We start from the raw sequence: 20,673 nt of genomic DNA on the forward strand, positions 1-20,673 counted from the left end.
CGTGCTCGAGCTCTTCGACCCGCCCAAGGTAGGCGCGGGGCCTCCCCTCTGCCCACCCCACCCCCTTCCCCGAGGGCTGTCACGCCAGGGCACCGCGGTCCCCAGCCCGGGCAGGAGTGCGCGTCCCGGGCGGAGGTCCTGGGCCGCCTCCCCGGCCCCAGCGGGGCTTGGCTGGGGCGAAGCGGCCCTTTCGAGCTGTCCGCGGGTCACAGGCTGAGTACAGGGCGCCCCTTAACCAGGAGTTCCACGAGGGGGCTGGCACCCCGGATGGGTAATTGGGCTGTTTATCCTTTGGAACTCTTTCCCCCCTCTTCCTGTGTAGCCCCGGCTGTCCCAGAACTCACCAGCCGCCTCCTGCCTCCACCGCCCAGTCTCTGGCTGCGAGCGGAGCTGGAGATCAGGATCCTGCTAGGCAAAAAAAGTTAGAGAAAAGCCAGCCGGATGGATTGCTCCTACAGAAGTGTGAGCTACTTGTGGCGTTTGAGCGGAGCACCCCTGTCTGCGGCTGGCCGGGCAAAGGTCACAAGACCTCATCTTAAAAAGACAAAAAGCGCTGTGGCTGAGATGGTGGAGCACCGCTCAGTTTGAGGCCCCGAGTTCAGACCTCAGTTTTGCTGTTCTCTAACACCTGTTGAATATTTCCCCGAGCGGTTGCACCATTTTGTGTCGCCTGCGGCAGTGACTAGAGACTCTGGCTCTGTAGTCAGCAGCCCGACGGAGCAGCTTCTGCTCACTGCCGTTGCCTGGCCAGCTGATTCTTTTTTGTTGTTGTTGTTGGTCGTGGGCCTTGAACTCTGGGCCTGGGCGCTGTCCCTCAGCTCTTCAGCTCAAGGCTGGCGCTCTACCATTTGAGCTACAGCGCCACTTCCGGTTTTCCTGGTGGTTTATTGGTGATAAAGAGTTTCACAGACTTTTCTGCCGAAGCTGGCTTTGAACTGAGATCCTCAAATCTCAGCCGAGTAGCTAGGTTTACAGGTGTACAGGTGTGAGCCATCTGCACTCAGTTTACAGCTGATTGTTTCGTGAAGTGCCTGGGTTTTGTCTTCTCTACCCTCCTCCCCCACCTTCACCTCTTTCTCTCTGCCAGCAGTAAAAGGGCTTGAACTCAGGGTCTTTCACTTACTTAGCTTTCCTGCTCACAGCTGGTGCTCTACCACTTGAGACACCTCCAGACTTTTTTTTTTTTGCCAGTCCTGGGGCTTGAACTCAAGGCCTGAGCACTGTCCCTGAGCTGCTTTTGCTCAAGGCTAGCACTTTTATCACTTGAGCCAGAGAACCACTTCAGGTTTTTTTCTGTGTATGTGGTGCTGAGGAATGGAACCCAGGGCCTCATGCATGCAAGGCAAGCACTCTACCACTGAGCCACCTTCCCAGCCCTCTCCTGTACATTTTATGTTATTTCTCACCTCATTTTCCACAATAGAGGTTTTTTGTTTTGTACTGTTGTCATTTTTCCTTTTCTTGGGTCAGTTGTGGGGCCTGAACTCTGGGTCTGGACGCTGTCCCTCAGCTCTTCAGCTCAAGGCGAGTGCTCTACCACTTGAGCCACAGTGCCTCTTCCGGTTTTCTGGTGGTTTCACTGGAGATCAGAGTCTCATGGCATTTCCTGCCTGGGCTGGCTTTGAACTGTGATCCTCAGATCTCAAGCCTCCTGAGTAGCTAGGATGACAGGCGTGGGATACGAGGGCCTGGCTTTTCGGAGGGTCCTGAGTGCTCTTGTTGGCCGGAGGAGCTGTGTGGACTTGGATTCAGGAGCGCAAACTCTGTCTTCCCCTGCTGGGGTGCACCCCCCTGCGTGGGGTCGGGGTGCGCAGCCCCGCTCTGATGCTTGCCTGGTTTGAGGGCAGGATGGGCAAACCCAGTGTGCTGGTCAGGCTGGAGGATGCGCCGAGACGCAGGTGGCCGAGGGAGGCCTGGGCCCTGCGCAGTCCCAGCACGCGAGGACGGCTCTCCACCTCGTGGGCCAGGGTTGGGTCCGCCCTACTAACTCAGCAGCAGCGGCCTGCACCTCTGCCCACACGCGTGGCGTGGGGCTGCAGCGGGCTGGCTTGGCTGGGAAGAGCAGCCGCTGCCCGCTGCTGCCCCCCCCAGCCCCACGAGGCCGTGGTGGGAGGTGCTGCGGCCTGCACAGGTATAGAAGCCGTGGGCTTTGGGGTTTCAGTGGCACCTCTGCAGGCGGGTAGGAGCTGGCTCGGCCCCTTCCCCAGCCCGGGCCTTTGGAAGAGTGGGGAGACCACTCCCCCCGGGGGCGTGGTCAGGAAGGGTCAGTCCTGAGGTTTCTGAGTGGAGGACTGGCAGGTGCAAAGGCCCTGCGGTGGGGTTGGTGCGGGTTGGTCAGAGAGGACAAGTGTCACATCACAAGTGGAGGCAGTAGATCAGAGGAAAGTTCTGGAGCCACCTGTGGCCTCCTGCATCAGGTGGACAGTTGGCAGTGGCTCAATTCCTAGAGAGCTTGGCTCCACAGACTGGGCTGAGCAGGGCCCGGGGTGCTGAGAGTTCAAGTTCACCTCTCAACTGCCCAAGGCTGCTGCACTCCTGGTCCCGGCGAGCACTCGCAGCCGCACAGGCGCTGGGGCCGCGCCGCGCCCCCGCACGGGGTCTAAGCTCTCGGCCACGTCGCGCAGCTGCAGGGCTGCGGAGCCCCGTGTCCCGCCCTGCCGAGCGTGCGTGTGGTTGCTGTGCAACCCAGGAAACAAAGGCAGGGAGGCCGGCTGGGCCACTGGGAAAGAGGAAGCGGGCACGCTTCCTCCCGAGGCGGCAGGAAGCCAGGGCAGGGGACCGGACCGCAGGGCGGCAGCCCTCGCTCTCCACGGGCTCGGGCTGCTGTGGCCCCCGCGCTGGCCTGCTGCTTTCCATGGCGGGGCCCACCCCGCAGAGTGCTGCACGGACGCCGCGGGGGTGGGAGAGCGGATGTGAGGCGCCGCCCCGCTGCCCGGCCCCGCAGGGCCTGCGGGGTTGGTAGAAGGAAGGAAAGGGGGTGAGCAGGACTCCTGTGCCCCGTGCTGCCCTTTCTAGGGGTTCTCTCCAAAGCTGCTCTTCAAAAGTGCATTGCTGCGCAGAAAGCCCGGCCGCAGGGCATGGTGGAGCCCGCGCGGGCCTGTGCCCCGCCCGCCTCGCACCTGCTGCTGCCACCTTGTGCATTTGAGGCTGTGTCTGGGGAAGCAGGGCGCTGGCGGCTCTGCCTGTAACCCTGCCTCTCGGGAGGATGAGTCCTGCGATCACCCAAAGCAGCTCAGGCAGCAAAGTCCGGGAGGCTCTTACTTCCAGTTTGCTAAAAAGCTGGAAGTGGAGCTGTGGCTCAAGTGGTAGGGCACCAGGTTTGAGCAAAAATGCTGAGGGACAGTGCCCAGCCCTGAGCTCAGCCAAGAACTGGCAAAAAAATTAAAAAACACACCAACAAACCAGGGCTGGGCAGGTGGCTCCGCGGTAGAGCGCTCGATTCCTCAGCACCACGTAAGTAGAAAAAGCCAGAAGCCACGCTGTGGCTCAAGTGGTAGAGCGCTCGCCTTGAGCCGAAGAGCTGGGGGACAGCGCCCAGGCCCAGAGTTCCAGGCCCACGACCGACAAAAAACAAATACTGTGTTGGGGTGCTGCTGGCATCGCTGGCGTGAGGTCAGGACGGCACCGCAGGCGGGAGCTCTCATCTGTGCAGTGGCACTTGGGGCAAGACATCTGCTTCTCTGAGCCTCAGTTTCCCTGTGGCTGGCTAGATGCCAGGGCCTGGGCAAGGCTTCGGGTCTGGCAGTGGGTGCTGCCCTGGGCTGGGGTGCGCCCCCCCCCCGCCCAGCTGATGTCGGGCAGGCTACCGCACAGCCCACGGGGGCGCTGGCTGCCCCAGGGGCCGGGCAGGCTGTGGAAATCCCCCGTCTGCTCTGAACGCAGAGGAAGAGGAGGAAATGGGGTGCACAGGAAGGTCTCACTTGTCCCCACTGGGCTGGGGGGAGGTGCTTCCTCTGCCTGGTTTCCTTTCTGGGGCCCGCTCTCCACGTCCCTCCCCCGGCTGCGGAAGTGGCGGATGGCGCCACCCTGGCACAGCCAGGCCCCGGCTGGAAGGCCTGCGCTGGGTAATCGAGGAATCGGTGGCCTGCGCATGCCTGCGCATGCCGGCATCTGCATTCATCCTCCAGGGCGCCCTGCCCACCAGCTGTGGACGGCAGTATGTGGCTTGGGGCATTCCCTGGTCTTCGATCTTTTTCCACTATGCAATGCTCCAGCGCTTGCACTTGGAAGTAGAAACTGGAGGATCCGGCTGGAGGTCTAAGGCTGGTCCAGGCAGAAGGGACTCTCGGGACGCCGTCTCTACCAGTGGCCAAGTGCTGTGCCACACCCTGCCACACCCAGGGACACAGCGAAGGTGACCTCCGTGACCTCTGCGGGAAGCAAGACCTACCTCGGAAATGGCCGGGGCTGGCAGTGTGGCTCAAGTAGCAGATCACCTAGCCAGCATGAAGCTCTTAAGTTCAAAGTTGGGTTCAGTACCACCACCACCGTGAAAGCACTTTATCCCCCAGCCAGCCCGAACAGTGCCTTTCTCGCAAAGCCCCGAGGTCTAATGCTAGTGCTGCCAGACACCCTGCCCGGGACAGCGCGTGCACAGCCTTACCCGTCCCAGAGCAGCGCTCCTCCGCCTGTGCCCACGGTTCACACAGGCGCGTGGTGTGCTGCTGGATGCCATGTTTGGCCTTCCACTTAGCTCCACGTTTTCCAGGGTTTGTGTGTTGTGACTGTGCGTGGGTTCTGGGGCTTGAATTCAGGGCCTGGGTGCTGTTCCTCAGCTGTGGTGTGATGTGGTGTTTTGTTTTTTCTCTAATAGTACTGAACTAGAAATCAGAGCCTCAAGTCTTTGCTAACTGGACTGGCTTTGAACTATGATCTTCAGATCTCAGCTTCCCGAGACGCTGGGATGACAGGCATGCGCTGCGGGGCCTGGGTCCAGCCTGTCATGTATTTTGTTCCTTCTTCGGGTCAGATGTTCCACGGCACGAACGGGCCACGTTTCCTTCATCCGCTCACTGTCTGTGTGCTGGAGTGAGACAGGCTCAGGTAGAGAAGCTGTTTTGCTGGTGCTGACAGCTTGAACTCTGCTCAAGGCTAGCACTCACTCTACCACTTGAGCCACAACACCACTTCTACCTTTTTTTTTTTTAGGTATGAGTCTTGTAGGGCCTTTCTTACTGAGCCTGGCTTTGAACCACGGTCTTCAGATCTCAACTTCCTGGGTTTCTAAAGTCTACAGCACAGTTGTCCAGGGCCAGTCTCCACATGACAGGGTGAAACCACCCCACCCTTGCTCTGACTTGCTTTCCCAGGGCTGCCAGGGGCGGGCACCTGCCCCGCGATTCTGTGCCTCTTCCTGAGCCTAGTTGGCTGCAGATGTGTGTGCATGTGCACGCGGTGGCCAGGCGGGAGCCGGCTCCCAGGCTCTGGCATGGGTGTGGTGAGCGTGCATCTCGTGGCACTGCACTAAGGCTGGTGGCAGCCCGGCAGCTCCGCCTGCTTCTGCGGGGGTGACAGGCTGGCCACGGCCTGAGGCGTCCTGGAGTGGGACAAGTGAGTGGAGATTGTTTCGGCTCTTGCCTGTGTGTGCCCCTCCAGGGTCCCCACGAACCGACAGTGGGGCCACTGCCTGGGAGCTCAGGCCGCCTACAGCCGCCAGCAGTGGCAGCGGCCCTGATGCTTAACACGGGAGCCTGGCAGGCTTGGGGGGACCCACTATGTCCCTGGTGGCTAAGAGGGGCTCCGTGTCCTCATGGGGCTGCCCCCTGGCGCCCACTCCCACCCGTTTCCTCGTGTGCGCTGGGCACTGCTTGGCCGGAGGGAGGGGGCGTCTGGAGTTGGATGGCTGCATCTGTGGTGGAGGGGGACAGTGGGTGGTGGGGAGTCCTGCCAACTGGGGTGTCCAGGTCCTAGGGGGCATTGCAGGTTGACACAGTCAGTCCAGGGGTGACGTGGGGCTCTAATGCCCAGAGCTCCGTGCCTGAATGTCAGCTGAGTCTGTGAAGCTCTTATCTCCTATTAACCACCAAAAAAAAAAAAAAAAAGCCGTTATTGGGGCTAACTGGCAGAGCAGCCCGGGGGACAGCACTCAGGCCTCTAGTTCAAGCGCCCCAGGACTGGAGCCCACACAAGGGTCTTCCTGGTTTGGGGTGCCCGGCCGCGGGGCCCATGCTAGCTTTGCACATCAGGGAGGCGGGCCCTGTGGCTTGGCCCCTCTGTGTGGGGGGGTGGGGTGGGGAGGGAGAGTCGCGGTGTCAGGGCTCAGCTGCCCATGTGGACCCAAGCATGTGGGGTCTACCGAGCAGATGCACTTCCCCGCTGTGCCACGCGCGCTGCCCGTGTGAGGAGACTGAGCGCACCCCACTGAGCCAGGCAGGGTGTGGAGGGGTCGAGCAGGCGGCTGAGGCCTAAGCCTTTCACCAGCGGCTTTCTCCGAGTGCAGTGGCGGGCAGCCTGCCTGCCGTGCACACGGGGGCCTGTGCTCGTGTGGAACACAGGGAGGCCATCTGCTGTGTTCCTTGGCAAAACACAGAGAGCTGGCGGCGGCAGCGGCGGGGACGCACCTGGAGGGCTGCGCCCCCCGCTGGGGCCCTGGTGCTCCGTGGGAAGCCTTGGTTGGCTCCTGGCTTCTGAGTCCACAGGGCCATGATGCAGTGTCAGGAGGGCGCACTCCGGAGCCTGGCTCGGGTGTCACAGCTGCGGGTGATCCGTGCACGCGCGGCAGTTGCGATGCTCTGAGTGCTGTGGCCCCATGTCTGGCGATGGGTGGCGGTGTGGGCAGCCCCGCCTGCCCGGCAGCAGAGCCGAGCCTTGTGCGCCTCCTCCTCTAGAGCTCCAAGCCCAAGCTGCAGGCGGCCTGCTCCAGCATCCGCGAGGTCCGGCGCTGCACCCGGCTGGAGATGCCCGACAACCTGCACACCTTCGTGCTGAAGGTGAATGAGTGTGCCCCGCCCCAAGGGGAGCCCCGCCCCCCCTCACCTGTCCACCCCTCCTCTCCGCCATGACAACCTGCGCGCCTTCACCGTGAATGGGAGCGTGCCCCGTGGAAAGCCCATCTGCTCACCCCTCCCGCCCTGCCAGGTGGAAGACCAGACAGACATCATCTTTGAGGTGGCAGATGAGCAGCAGCTCAACTCCTGGATGGCAGAGCTCCGGGACTGCCCAGGGTGAGCTGCACCCCAGCTTTAGCTGCCGCCCTCGCGCCCCGCCCCACCCCGCGTCTCATGCCAGCTTCTCCTTCACAGGCTGGACGGTGTGGACGTGGAGGCGGCCCCTCCCCCAGGGGAGCCCGGCCCCCCCAGCTGCCCGCAGGGGAGCATGGACTCCCTGGACACAGGTGGGATCACGGCCTCCCTTCTCTGCGTGCGCCGGGCGGGGGTGGGGGGTGAGGAGCTGCTCACGGCCCTCTTCCCCGCCAGGCGTGTTTCCTGGGACACTGCCCGAGCCGGCCTGCCAAAAGACCACCCGCTTTCTGTCCTGCTACCCCTGGTTCCACGGCGCCATCTCCAGGGTGAGGGCGGCGCAGCTGGTGCAGGTGCAGGGCGCCGACGCGCATGGCGTGTTCCTGGTGCGCCAAAGCGAGTCCCGGCGCGGGGAGTACGTGCTCACCTTCAACTTCCAGGGCCGAGCCAAGGTAGGGGGGTGAGGGGCGGCTGGGCTCCCGAGGCCCCGGCGGCGCGGCAGGGGGGCAGCGGCCCACCGGCCCCGCTGCTGTCGTCGCAGCACCTGCGCCTGTCCCTGTCGGAGCGCGGCCAGTGCCGTGTGCAGCACCTGCGCTTCCCCTCGGTGCTCGCCATGCTGCACCACTTCCAGCGCTCGCCCATCCCGCTCGAGTGTGGGGCCACCTGCGACGTCCGGCTCTCCAGCTACGTGGTGGTCGTCTCCCAGCCGCCAGGTGGGACCCAAAGCCTGTCCCGGCTCGTGGCGGGGAGCAGCAGGGCTGGGTGCTTTGCACGCGCTGTGCCGGGGACTCATGGCGTGCTCTGTCGCCCGTCCAGGCTCCTGCAGCACTGTCTTCTTCCCCCTCCCCCTCCCCCGCTGGGACTCGGAGCTGGGCCTTCCCCACCTCGGCCCGACGGACTGCCCGCGTGGGCTCAGTGCGGAGGCCTTGTCCGGCCGCGTGTCTCCCCCAGAGCAGATCTTCCACCTGGTGCCTTCGCCCGAGGAGCTAGCGCGCAGCCTGCGGCACCTGGAGCCAGCGGCTGGGGGTGGCGCCCGGGGCTCGGACTATGAGATGGACTCTGCCTCCCAGGGCCACCTGCGGGCGGTGGACAACCAGTACACGCCGCTGTGAGCGGCCCAGTGTGACTGGGGGCCACCCTCTGCCAGCAGCCTGCCTCACGGTCTCAGCTGTTTACAGATGTTCTTGTCGGCCGACGCTGCGGCTAGCTCCTCTCCTGGCCCTAGGGACCAGTCCTGGAGCTTCACAGGTGGAGGGGTGAGGGCGGGGCGCCACGAGGCTCCTCCCCCGGCCACAGATCTCACAGCCCACCATGGGCTTCCCACTGGGGATGGCACCAGGAAGCCCAAAACACTAACAAGCCAGGATCCTCCCGTGGCTTCCCCTGTGTAGCTGCTGCACGTCTATGGCAGGCCCACCTGACACGGGAGATCCCCCCCCCCCCGCTTCTCCCCCCCCCCCAGCTTCAGGACAGGAGCTCTGTTCGAGGGCCAAACGACTTTAAACATTTTACCTCAGGTTAGCTTTCTAAAGGATTCAGGTTTCCAAACTAAACCATGGCTCCCTTCAGGGCACTGCTGCACTCGGACAGGGCTGCTGTGCAGCCGCTGCAGAGCTGTGAGCGGCACCCTTGCGGGTGGCGAGGAGCAGGCCTACCTGGTGCCTTATGAATAAAGAACTGTGTTCTAGTGGACAGCGGCTTTTTGGAGGGAGACAAGCACAAAGGAAGAGGGCTCCAGGGCGCTGCCGGCTTGTAAACTTATCTCAGAAATGGGCTCTAGGTCCCTTTCTGAACCACAGTAGAACCAGAGAGCTGGCACACCAGAGCGGCTGCCCGCCCGCAGGCAGCTGCTTCAGTGGGGCGGCGGCAGCCACAGCCATCGCCGCAAGTGGCGTTGTTGGCAGGGGTCAGGCCCCAGCAGAGCCGCCAGGCACAAGACAGCCCCACAGTCAGACAGGGCCACTGCGACCCCCCCAGCAGCCGGCTGCTCAACTCACGGCCCACTTCCTACCGCTCCCCTGAATCAAGAAGCAGATCAGCCCTGCGCTCCAGTCCTTAAAGACGCCACCATCTTCTCTAAGCAGGTTTCTCTAAAATTACTACTATAGCTGAGCACCCGTGGCTCATTCCTGTAACCCTAGCTGCTCAGCTCTCAGCTCACAGGCAGGCAGGAAAGCAAAGCCTTCAGTTAGCCAGCAAAAATCTGGAGGTGGAAATGGGGTTCAAGTGGCAGAGCACTAGCTTTGAGCAAAAAAGCTCAGGGACAGTGCCCAGGCCCTGCCTCCTGCCCTTCCTCATGTGTCCTCTCCTGGCCCCTGGGGCCGGACTGGCAGCTTCCAGCACTAGGAGCTCAGCTCTGTGCCAAACTGGGCAGTGCGCGCAGGGCCACCCACCAGTTGTCAGGAGTCGGCGGCCGCAAGCACCTCCACGCCACCTGCCCACTGGACTTCAGTCACCAGCACCAAAGAATTAAGTCAACTAACCTGCCTTGAATTTTAGACCAGCAATCCATACGGCTTTCTATGGGATAAATCTTCTGCCTTTGATCATGTCTGGACCATGCAGGAGAGAGGAATAACAATTGTTAAAATCTCGGGGGCCAGAGAACACTATTTTCACACAACCTCCGTGCAGGCCTTGCGGTTCTGAGGGCGGCTTGGGGTCCTCTCGGCCGTCCCTTCACTCAGGCGGCCTTAACAAAGCATCAAGTTAGCACTAACATTTCCACCGTATTTACCCACCACCTCCTGACAAGGCCGCGAGTGCTGTGCGGTGTGGCTGGGCTCCTCTTATGACAGGGCAGAAGGCATTTGGTCAATTCTTATGTATTGTTTATGTACTGTACCAGTAACTTATTCTTGAAATGCACATTTTGCTATAATGTACAAATTGTTCTATGTGAATTAAAAAAGGTTTTCAGAATCTCCATCTGTTATTGTTTGGCTGATCCCGATCCATCCTTGCCCTGGCTCCAGACCCCCCAGGCCCCATCGCCTTCCCACAAATCAGGTAGCAGCAAATTCTCAGAGGAGGCCACACTATGTCTAAAGTGTTCCCTGGCACCAAAGGGTGACAGGCACGCCTGGACACGCGCCGCACACACGTGCACAGGGGCCAGAGGGAGGAAAGCAAGGGAGCTTACAGCGGTGCGGCCTCAGTGCTGCCCAGCTCTGGCCAGCCTTCTTCTGCCGCTGCGACTGCTGGTCCACCCAGGGGACAGGGACCTCAGCCTCGCCTTTCCCTAGACACGCGAGCTGGCACTGAAGGGGAAGGAAGAAGAGAAGGCATTCCAACCGCCTCACTGGGCAGCCGTGGCCTGCCCCCGTCCACACAGACAGACAGACACACACACAGACACATACATACACACACACATACACACACCAATTTGGTAGCAGTTTTTAAAACTTTTTTTATTTTTTAATTTTTTTTTTAGTTTTTATTTTATATTATCTACAAAGTAAAAGATTTCCCTTAACTTAAAAGTTGAACCACTGTGGACAGTGATCGCCTCATCAAACTTGATTTATAAATAATAAGCCATCAGTTTGATGGTAAGAATTTACTGAGCCTCTGTCAAGTTTAGTAAAAGGGCGTTCCGAGTCTTGATTTATTTTCTTTTAAAAGCGGTAATAGCAGCAAGAACCACTCGTTACTTGTTTTGCTAGCTGATGTGTTCATGACTTTCAAGGACCGTTATAAAATAAATAACTTCCAGTTTCGGCAAGCAGAGCTGGGCACTTGGGGGCTTTGGAACAGCATGGGATTATGGAGCAGCCCACAAGTTCCTAAACTCGTCCACATACCTCCCACTGCAAGTGAACTGTTAGCATTCCTATTGGATGTTACAAGAAATCAATGTATATTGTTTAAAAACCGAAATAAGTGAAACTAGTTTTCCGTGCTTCCAGTCGGAAGAAGCAGTAGAAGGGAGGAGGGGATTTGGCTTTTCGGGTCCTCCAGGGCAGCCTTACAGCTGCTGGTGGTGGGCTTGCACTGTAAGAAAGAAAAGTGCACATTTAAACACCACTGGCGCCTTTGCACACCAGCCTAGTGTCTCTGCAGCCAACTGCCAACTATCCTGGAGCTAGCTGCGCAAGACCGAGGTTCAGCGCGCCCCCTCCCATCTGCACCGCGGTGGAGTGGGGTGGGGTGGGGTGGCGTGGGGTGGGGGAGAAACGAACCAGTCAGACATGAAACCACTGCAGATAAATCTCCCAGAAGACTTGCTGCTCATAGGGCAGGAGAGGGGGCCTTAACGCCCCCACCTCGAATGCTAGCCAAGCACCAGTGTTGCTGTGACTGCCATGCAGCCAGCCATACGAGACACCGCGGGCATCCTCCCGTCGGGCGCGGGCTGGGGCCGACCCTGCACTCCACCAGTCCACACACAGCACGGGCGCACGTGCTCTCCGCCAAGCCACCTGCTCATAACCCCCTGCGTTGTCAGCCTGCCGGGACTCGGGGGACACACCGCCCTGTCCAGCCTGCCGTAACACGAAGGCCAACTGAGTCCTCGGCCTGCGCCAGCTACCACTGGTGCCGCTCCAGCACCCTGTACCATCAGAACACACACACTCGGCTCCTGGCCGGGGCCCTGCGCTGACCTGGGCGCGCACTCGGATGGGTCTCGCTACTCTGGGGTGTGGGGCGTGAAGCGCCGGCCCTGCCTGCAATGGAACTGTGCGAGCGGAATGCTGGGGTGCCCCGGCGGCCCCTGCACACACAGGCCTCACCTGAAGGGTGCGTCATATAGGGGAAATGCGCTGTTGTCGAGACTGGAATGGGCTGTAGTGCACTTTGAGCGAGGGCGGCCTGGGGGCCGCCAGGTGGCGGTGTCGTCATTAGCATCATTGGCGCATGGGCAGTTGGATGAGAAGGAACCATTCCTGACTGTACATGGGCCTGAAACAGAGAGCTCTTTTACGCATACAGGCAACATCTCCGGCTTCAACAACATGTCACTGTGTTCCTTTCGCTGGGTGGGGCGGGGGTGGGGTGGGGTGCAGGGGAGCCGGGGCCGGGCCGGGCTGGCAGGGAAGGGCGGGAGCGGGCCTCAGGGCCCTTGTTTGCTTGGGGCCAGGCCCTGTTTCCCCTTGGGTGGGTCCTGCGGGGTGGAGGAGGAGCCCAGGACACAGCCGGCTGCCGGTGCCAGCTGCCCACAGCCAGTCTGACCACGTCCTCTCCACCTGGGACAGGGACACGGACGCGACCCAGTGCAGGCCTGGTGCCTCCCTAGACCAGGGCAAGAGTTCAGCCCACGCCGCCAGCAGGCCGGACGCGCTTTCCAAGAACACTGCCCCGAGCAGGAGGGCAGAGGCCGGCCTGCGCGGTGGACAGGGCCGCGGCCTGCGCGGTGGACAGGGCCGCGGCCTCTCCTCGGCGCCCTCCCTGTGGGGCAGGAGGAGGAAGCTGGGGAACACTGGGGGGATAGAAAGGGTCCTCATCATTTCAGGCTGGCAGGCGGCCTCAGCGAGCCCAGGCTGCGGGGTCCTGCCTGCCTCCCAGGCTGCGCCACGCTCCACACACAAGCCTCAAGTCCACACATCTGAATGGGCCCCGGCCACGTGTGCGCCGCCCTGGGGTAAGCTGCTTGCTTGTGGGGACCCCACCCTGCACGGAAGGCCCCACGCCGACAGAGCCACCAGGCTGCGTGGCCTCCACGGGACGCAGCGCCAGGAAGCTGATGGCACCAAGCAAGCGGCTACGCTGAGCATGCCAGCTGGCTGGCCACGCACCCCAGGAGAGGCCGGGCCTCCTCAGCATCTACCACGGAACCTGGGATCTGCAGGTGCGCCACACCTCTAGGCCACGCCGGGCCAAAGCCTCCCTGTGCACTCTTGCCAGGAGCTGGAGTTGGGTAACTCCAAGAGGCGAGCGCGGGAGCAGCGGGGACCTCTGCCAACGCCAGTTCACCTCACAGCGCCTGGGCCTCCAGGACAGCCCAGCGCCAGCGCCCGATCCTCAAGCTCAGTCCACCCTTGCCCCGCACAGCTGACCACACAGCAACCACACCTCTCCACTGCCAGCTGAGCCCCGGGCACGGCAGGGCTGCTCTGCAGGGAGACGGACATCTGTGAGCCTCCAGCCAACACTGCACCGAGTACCAAGCCACGCCTTCACCCTACCGGACATGGTCAGAGGAGGGAGGGCACCGGGCACACAACTAGACACACTTCTCTGAAACTCTGTGATGGACTCGAGCTGACAAGCCTAGTGTAGCTACCTTATTGCTGAGACTCCCTCTGCAAAAGCCTACCCACTCTGCCTTGTGTGTGCGTGCACGCGCGCGCGTGTGTGTGTGCGCACATACATACACAGTAGTGAAGCTTACACGGAGCAAAGCAGACACAGGAAGGAAGGAAGGAAGGAAGGACTGGGTGCATTCTGAGCTGGGGAACGTCACAAGACTGGCCAATCACAACTCCACTGAGCTGGGGAACGTCACAGGACGGGCCAATCACAACTCCACTGATCTCAGCACAAAGCCACGACACGATCACTGAGGGCCAGGCCACTGCGCCGAGCGGGGAGGGAGACGGGCGGGTGGCACCACACACAGGACTCCTGGCTGGGAGATCACTGGCTCCAGGCCGCGCATCTCATCACCACCAGCTCCCACTCGGTGTGCACAGGGCGGCGGCGCGCGCCGGTTTACCTGAGGTACGTGGGCCATGTGTGGTGGGTTGGCGTATGCCGGCTGGACGTGAGAAGGATGGATGGTGAACACCGTCTGTTGTGCTGTGGGGAAACTGTTCTGTGGCGACTGTGTGTTGGAGGCTGGCGTCATGGCGGGTGGGGTGGGCGCCAGCCCCGCGTGGTAAATAGCTGGTTGTTGCTGTGGGCTGGCCAGGTGGAGAGCCTGGGCGGCCTGGTGCTGATGATGCTGGATAGGAAGAGGGAAGAGCGGAGCTGAGGAGGGAAGCTATGCACCGCCCACAGACACACTCCCTATTTCTTTCATTAGCACACACCACGGGGGGCGCGGGGGCGGGCGGGGAGGGGCAGGGGGCGGGATGGGGGAATGGGGGTCCATGGCTCACACCTGGAAGCCCAACTGCTCAGCTGTCATCTCCTCCTCAAAGCCAACGTGGGCAGAAACGTCTGCGAAACTATTTTCTGGACTTGTCCTGGGGCTTGAGCTCAGGGCCTAGGCGCTGTCCCGGAGCTTTTTTCTGCTCACCACTAGCACTCTACAACTTGAGCCATAGCACCAGCCGGGCGCTGGCGGCTCCCATCTGTAATGCTGGCTACACAGGAGGCTGAGATCTGAGGACCAAGGTTCAAAGGCAGCCCGGGCAGGAAAGGTCATGAGACTTATCTAAAATAACGACTCAAAAAAAAGTCGGTGGAGCTGTGGTGCTAGCCTTGAGCAAACATGTGCTCAAGAACAATGCCCCGACCCTGAGCTCAAGCCCCAGGACTAGTTCCCAAATACGAAAAAGCTTAGCATATAAACTTTAAGAATGAAACAACGTCCCAAGCAAGTAAGAATTTGCTTTATATTAAACTAGGAGGGCTGGGAAGGTGGCTCAGTGGTAGAGCGCTTGCCTTGCATGCATGAGGCCCTGGGTTCAATTCCTCAGTACCACATAAGCAGAAAGAAAAAAGCCGGAAGTGGCGCTGTGGCTCAAGTGGTAGAGTGCTAGCCTTGAGCTGAAGAGCTGAGGGACAGCGCCCAGGCCCAGAGTTCAGGCCCCACGACCGGACCCCCCCCAACAAACAAACAAACAAACAAACAAACTAGGAGCTTTGCATTTGATTTCCAACATCAGTAAGTTCCATTTGGTCCAATCACGCTGGTCTGCCTAGGTCCCTAAGGCGCTGCTTCTGAGCTCCGCCCTCCTCCCAGGGGCGTGTAGAGAGGACACAGGCTCAAGTGGGGGCGTGCGGGGTCCGAGCAAGGGGCGGGGTGTAGCTGCGCTGCTGGGTTCTCATCACCTCTGTGTGGAGAAGCCAAAAGGCCCGGACTCTGCTCACCTGAACAGGACTGGGTGCAGGGTGACTTCCGCCGTGCTGGCTCTGTTGCTGTCCCGTGGGGGTGGCTGAGGGCTGAGGGTGTGGAGGATGGGGGTGCAGGGTAGCGCTGGGGTGCGCGTACTGCTGAGCGAGGGAGCCTGTGGAAACTAGAGAGAGGAAAAGAGCATGCACAATGGCCGCATGGCGGCCGAACCCACCGCACAGAGCCTGCCTCCTTCCCGAGCTGCCTGACAGCCGAGCGAGCGGCCTGACAGCCGCGCTGCGCCGCCCCGCGCTGCCGCCTCCTCCACAGCCACCTCCTCCTCCAGCTCGGAAAATGAGGACCGCAGTCTCTTCCTGACCATCAGACTAGCATGTGACTCGACTACTCTGAAATGTTAACTGCATCCTTCAAAGGCAACTTTGAAATGTGGGCAAAACCAACTCCAACTGTGCTGGCAACCTGAGGACACAATGTCTGCCAGTCACAAGGGGCCACCTGGCTAACCCCACCATGTTGCCGCCTGGAGCCGCAGTGACAGGCGCACGCGTGCACACAGCCACACTGGAGAGACACGGGCTGTTTGTCGTGGGGTCAAATCAAATGAGCCCCTTCTAAGCCATCGGGAGCATCCACACTCCAGCTTGTTCCCTGCAGCCCTGATGAGACTCCTCATAGGTTTCCTAGATTATAACATCTACGAAACTGCCTAATGTATATAAAATCGGGACCCCTTCAAAAGAGCTCAAACCCCTCAGAATTTTCCTAGAGTAAGTTCAAAGGAAGTATGATGGCCATTTAGTAGAAATGTGGTCACTAAGATAAAATTTCATGCATGTCAGTCTTGAGTCATAACTTGGTACAAAACAGGGATATGAGGAACGAAGTCATTTGTCCCTGGCTTCCCAAAACAGCAACTCCAAGAACTGAAAGGCTAGGAAGAGGCCGCACGGCTCGGGGACGGAGGAGCCCGCAGTGCGCGGAGCGCTGAGCGGCTCAGGCAATGCCTGCTGCCAGACTCCTCAGAGATGGGCACAGTGACTGCTTTGAGCCGAGCCCACAGCAGTGAGGACAGGAGCCAGCACGCTTCGGGGTCAGGCGGGCTCAGCCTGTGGCCCATCCTAGCTGGAGGGAAGCAGGATAGAGGACTCTAGCTCCGGCGGGGCCTTGTCCAGCCATGAATGTGCCTTTCTGGAGGGGGAGGAAGGGGAAAGGCAAGGCAGAGTGTCCACAGCCAGCACCAGTGTTCCTTGATTCCTAGTTTAGAGGGAGCAGAATGCTCTAAACTCAAGGCGCCCGTGCGCACAGACACTTTACCGTAATCACCTCTGGGACTAGTAACTTTTGGAGAGGTGACAAATAGCCTTCATGGGAACCACAGTGCCAACCGGTGGGACTTCTTGGAAAAAGGATTTTTTTTCTCAGACCGTCCTTCACCACACCGCCATACCAAGTTTATGGGTTTTAAGACAAGCTGTCACTTGCACTGGTCTGACACAAGGCTGGGTTCAGTGATGCACGACTGCAGTCCCCACTGCTCAAAAGGCTCAAGCAGGATAACGGTTTGAGACCAGCCTGGACAACGCAAGATCTCATCTCAAAACAAAAGACATTGAGAACAACTAAAGTTTGATTCTTGGTGGTTCTTGTAAAGATCTTTTTTGGGGCTTGAACCCAGGACCTGGGCATTGTCCCTGAGCTTTGTTGCTCAAGGATGGTGCTCTATCATTTGAGCCACAGCTCTGATACTTCTGAGATCGAGTCTCACAGACTTTCCTGCCAGGGCTGGCTCTGAGCCATGATCCTCGATCTCAGCCTCCTGAGGAGCTAGGATTGTCCGCGTGAGCCACCAGTGCCCAGCTAAACTTTTTCTTGTTGTCCCGGACCTTCTTTTGCTAAGGCAAAACTCCACCACTTGAACCACAGTTCCATTTCCAGCTTTTTGGTAGTTTATTCGAGATAAAAGTCTCACAGACTTTCCTGCCTGGGCTGATCCTCAGATTTCAGTCTCCTAAGTAGCTAGTTTTACAGTCATAAGCCACCAACACTGGGCTCAAATTCCATTTTTAATTACTTCTAAGCAAAGTATTAAGATTTTGCAAAAGGCTTCTAGTGGAGTGGTGGATTGTTAATTAATCAACTGGTTAAATGTTGTGCCAGTGCCAAGGCTTGTGCCAAAGCCTGGTGTTCTTGCTTGGCGTTTTCGTTCATGGCTGGTGCTGTACCACTTGAGCCACAGCTTGGGACAGCATCGCTGTTCACTGGCGACAGCACCTCTCAGTTATGTTTTCTCCACGAGCTAGCTTCGATTCGGAGATCTGAGCCTTCTGAGTAGCTAGCATCAGAGGCAGGAGCCACGGTGCCTGGCTGCTGCAACATGGCTATTGCCAATTATCATAATTACATTTTTATCAACTGGGACAATGTGAAAATGTTGAAATTACAATTAAAGGTGAAAGCTTTTCTGAGGGTAGTGTGTTAGGACAAGGTCCCGCTCTGTGGCCAGCAGCACTGGCTTCTCAGTGCCCAGCATGTTAAGCCTGTTCTGTCTGTCACTCACTGAGCTACACACCCCAGCTCAGTCATGTCTTCATGATTGATGATTTTCCTCTTTTTGGAGATGAAGTCTCTGTGATGTGGTCCGGGCTGGCCTTGGAATCCTGGGAACAAGTCATCTTCCTCGATTCAGTTTTCCAAGTAAGTGGAGCACACTTTCACAGTGCATTTATTTCTTTCTCCTTTTGTTGGTCATGGGTCTTGAACTCATGGCCTGGGCACTGTCCCTGAGCTCTTTTGCTCAAGGCAAGTGCTCTACCACTGTGAGCCACAGTGTCAAGTCCTCACCGGGCAGTTTAAAAAAATAACTTGGGTAGTGTAAATTTGCCAATATAAGATGAACATAAAATGGAGTACTAGAATCTAGAGCTGACTGCATGTATAGCACAAACACTGCAAGGAACCAAGCTGTGTTGATTCTACATGAACTCTATCACAACTCACAAACAAATCCATCTTATTACCTGAAAGAACTACTAGCAAAGAAAAAAAAAAAAAAGCAAGGTGATGTGACATGGAATTAGTTTTTGTTTTTTCCATTTAGCTCATAAGATGTAAATGGTAATTGAGAAAATTGTAATTTGACTCTAACATAGTTCTTAGAAAGCCCATTTAAAAGTGACACAAAAGGAGAGGAGAAAATTAATGGGGAAAAGCTGGGGTGTGGCTCGAGTAGCAGAACACTTGGCCCATCAAGCGGGAGGCTGAGTTCAAACCCCAGAACTGCTAAAGAGAGGGAGAGAAAGAGGAAGGGTGGAAAGAGGGGGAGAGAGGGAGAGGAGAGAGGGAAGCAGGGGAAGGGAGGAAGGGAAGGAGAGAGGGAGAGAAAGAGCGCGCGCACATTAGTAAGAATAAGCAAGCGCAGGAAGGGAGGGGGTGAGCTAGCAGCAGGAGGGGCGGTCCTTGTGAGCTCAACTCCGGGACTCTCCCACCAGACCTGTTCATGCATCAGTTGAACTCATGTGGCCTTCATGCAGTCTGAATTCGACCAAGGTGGGTCAAATTCTCCTACCCCACATGACCCTTGGCATCAATATTTGAAATTCGAATCACACCACTCATCACAACGTAAACCACATTCTGAAAATAGCTACCTATTCTCCTAAGTCATGATCCTAAGGGAAGCCAGCCCAGGCAGTAGTAGACCTGTTCTGACTAGAGTGTCACACGTTCACCTTGGAGACACAAGTCATGAGCTGTCACCAGCAGCGCACACATTAAACATGAAACAAAACACAATCTTTCAGCTCTCCCTCCCTCTTTGTTTTTTTTTTTTTTATCGGTCATGAGGCCTGAACTCTGAGCTTGGGCGCTGTCCCTCATCTCTTCAGCTCAAGGCTAGCGCTCTACCACTTGGTCCACAGTGCCATTTCGGCTTTTTCTTTTCTTTTCTTTTTTCCAGGGCTGAGGACTGAACCCAGGGCCTTGCGTGCGCCGGGTGGGCGACCTTCCGCTAGGCTAAACCCCCAACCCCTCAGCTTTTCTGCTTATGCGGTGCTGAGGAATTGAACCCAGGGCCTCATGCATGCAAGGCAAGCACTCTACCACTGAGCCACCTTCCCAGCCCCAGAATTTTTCAACTCCTAAACCCTATGTTGGATTCAAAAAAGGGGAAGAAGGGGAAGTGAATCAAACTGGCAAACAATCCATCAAAGATGGCTCAAAAGTGGAAAATAAGCTCCACTTAATTACAGCTGCCCAACAGAGTTCCATTTACAGACCCTTTGTCAACTTACCCGGGAAATGACTAAGTACTAAGACAGTAAGATAGTGAGAATAAGTCCATCAGAGCTCAAATTGCTATGTAATAAAGTTAACCACTGACACTATCTTTTACACACTGTAATCACAGACAGTTTCCTTTTAATAGTATACATATACAGCAAGACTCCTTTTTAAAGAGAATCTATTAAAGGATTAAATTCATGAACACTTCTTAGCACCAAATAAGTAAATAAATACTAATTTTATAAGTTTATTTTTGGATACCAAGTCATGGCACAATTAACAAAAATTTAAGATCAAAATGTTTTACACAGTTGAATCTGGCATGCAGTAGTCAGATACCAAGTGACTCGAAAAATCCTAGTAACAAGAATTCCAGAGTGACCCAGGGAACAACATGGTGCCCAGTGGGCCTGCTAGTCCCCTGCCGACATGCAGCAGCTTGCCCCGCATCAGGTGGGAAAACATGTCTGAAGGACCATCCCAGAGGGAGAGGCCACATGCAGCCACAGGCAGCCTCCACGGGCTCGGCACCTCCTGAACGTGTCTGGTCCAGGGTTTAAAACGGCAGCCACACACAGGCGGTCCTCCCCAGCTATCTAGCTCGGCAACCCTGGTCAATGAAGCATGCTGGGAGGAGTGAATTTCTTTCCTGTCAGGATACTCAAACCACTACTGCCTTAAAACTCTAGCTTGGTATAAAATAGCTGTTCAGAAAGGTTTTACTGACCAAGAAAAGCATCAGGCATTTCCCAAACAGTTTTGTGTTAGCTTGGTATGCAAAAATTAATGTCCGAAACAACATAATTTTTTTATTAACTCCAGCTTTCTTAAGCTGGGTTATATTTCCTTTTTCAAAAGTCTGAATGATTTACAGATATATATATTTTTAATGATTTTGGTCTGGCACAAGGAAAATACTGTCCAATAGGTCTGCTCCCTTTAACATGTATTCTTTAAAAAGTGTTTTACTGTGCAATTAAAATTAGTATAAAAAACCCAACTCACTGGCAAAGTAGAAAGAAGGGCTTGTCTCCTTGTTGTACGGTAATTTGGGACATGCTAAATTTGGAAATAGAAAGGTAAATTAGCCTTTTGAGGTGTGCATTCTCCTAATTTTCTGGAAAGGTTGACATATTTAGTAATATTTTTGTATTCATGCATAATTCATTTTGACTTTACAAGAGAAGCTGGGCATTTTAAACAAAATTTGCAGACAGACTGACCAGGAAGACATTTTTTTTCCCTCTGTAC

The 20,673-nt window shown here is 57.4% G+C and overlaps 2 protein-coding genes across 2 annotated transcripts in view; one reads left to right on the forward strand and one right to left on the reverse strand.

Moving 5' to 3' along the window:
- Position 1: 1 nt before the first annotated feature.
- Sh2b3 (SH2B adaptor protein 3) lies at positions 2-9,135 on the forward strand (the record flags this gene model as incomplete). Its single annotated transcript, XM_013023091.1, has 7 exons — positions 2-28; positions 6,828-6,929; positions 7,078-7,163; positions 7,242-7,333; positions 7,416-7,630; positions 7,720-7,891; positions 7,995-9,135. Coding segments are annotated over 7 exons (990 nt in total), but the record flags the coding sequence as incomplete, so codon positions are not given.
- A 1,923-nt stretch (positions 9,136-11,058) lies between these two features.
- Atxn2 (ataxin 2) overlaps positions 11,059-20,673 on the reverse strand; it is a 38,041-nt gene continuing 28,426 nt past the window's right edge. Inside the window, exons 17-21 of the mRNA XM_013023092.1 lie at positions 20,428-20,481; positions 15,159-15,304; positions 13,837-14,064; positions 11,915-12,083; positions 11,059-11,174 (exon numbers count right to left, since the gene is read on the reverse strand). Of these exons, the coding sequence (XP_012878546.1) occupies positions 11,149-11,174; positions 11,915-12,083; positions 13,837-14,064; positions 15,159-15,304; positions 20,428-20,481 (623 nt within the window). The 3' untranslated portion in view covers positions 11,059-11,148. The remainder of the gene's footprint in view (positions 11,175-11,914; positions 12,084-13,836; positions 14,065-15,158; positions 15,305-20,427; positions 20,482-20,673) is intronic.

This window comes from Dipodomys ordii, unplaced genomic scaffold, assembly GCF_000151885.1.
Source record: "Dipodomys ordii isolate 6190 unplaced genomic scaffold, Dord_2.0 Scaffold66, whole genome shotgun sequence".
Lineage (NCBI taxonomy): Eukaryota > Metazoa > Chordata > Mammalia > Rodentia > Heteromyidae > Dipodomys > Dipodomys ordii.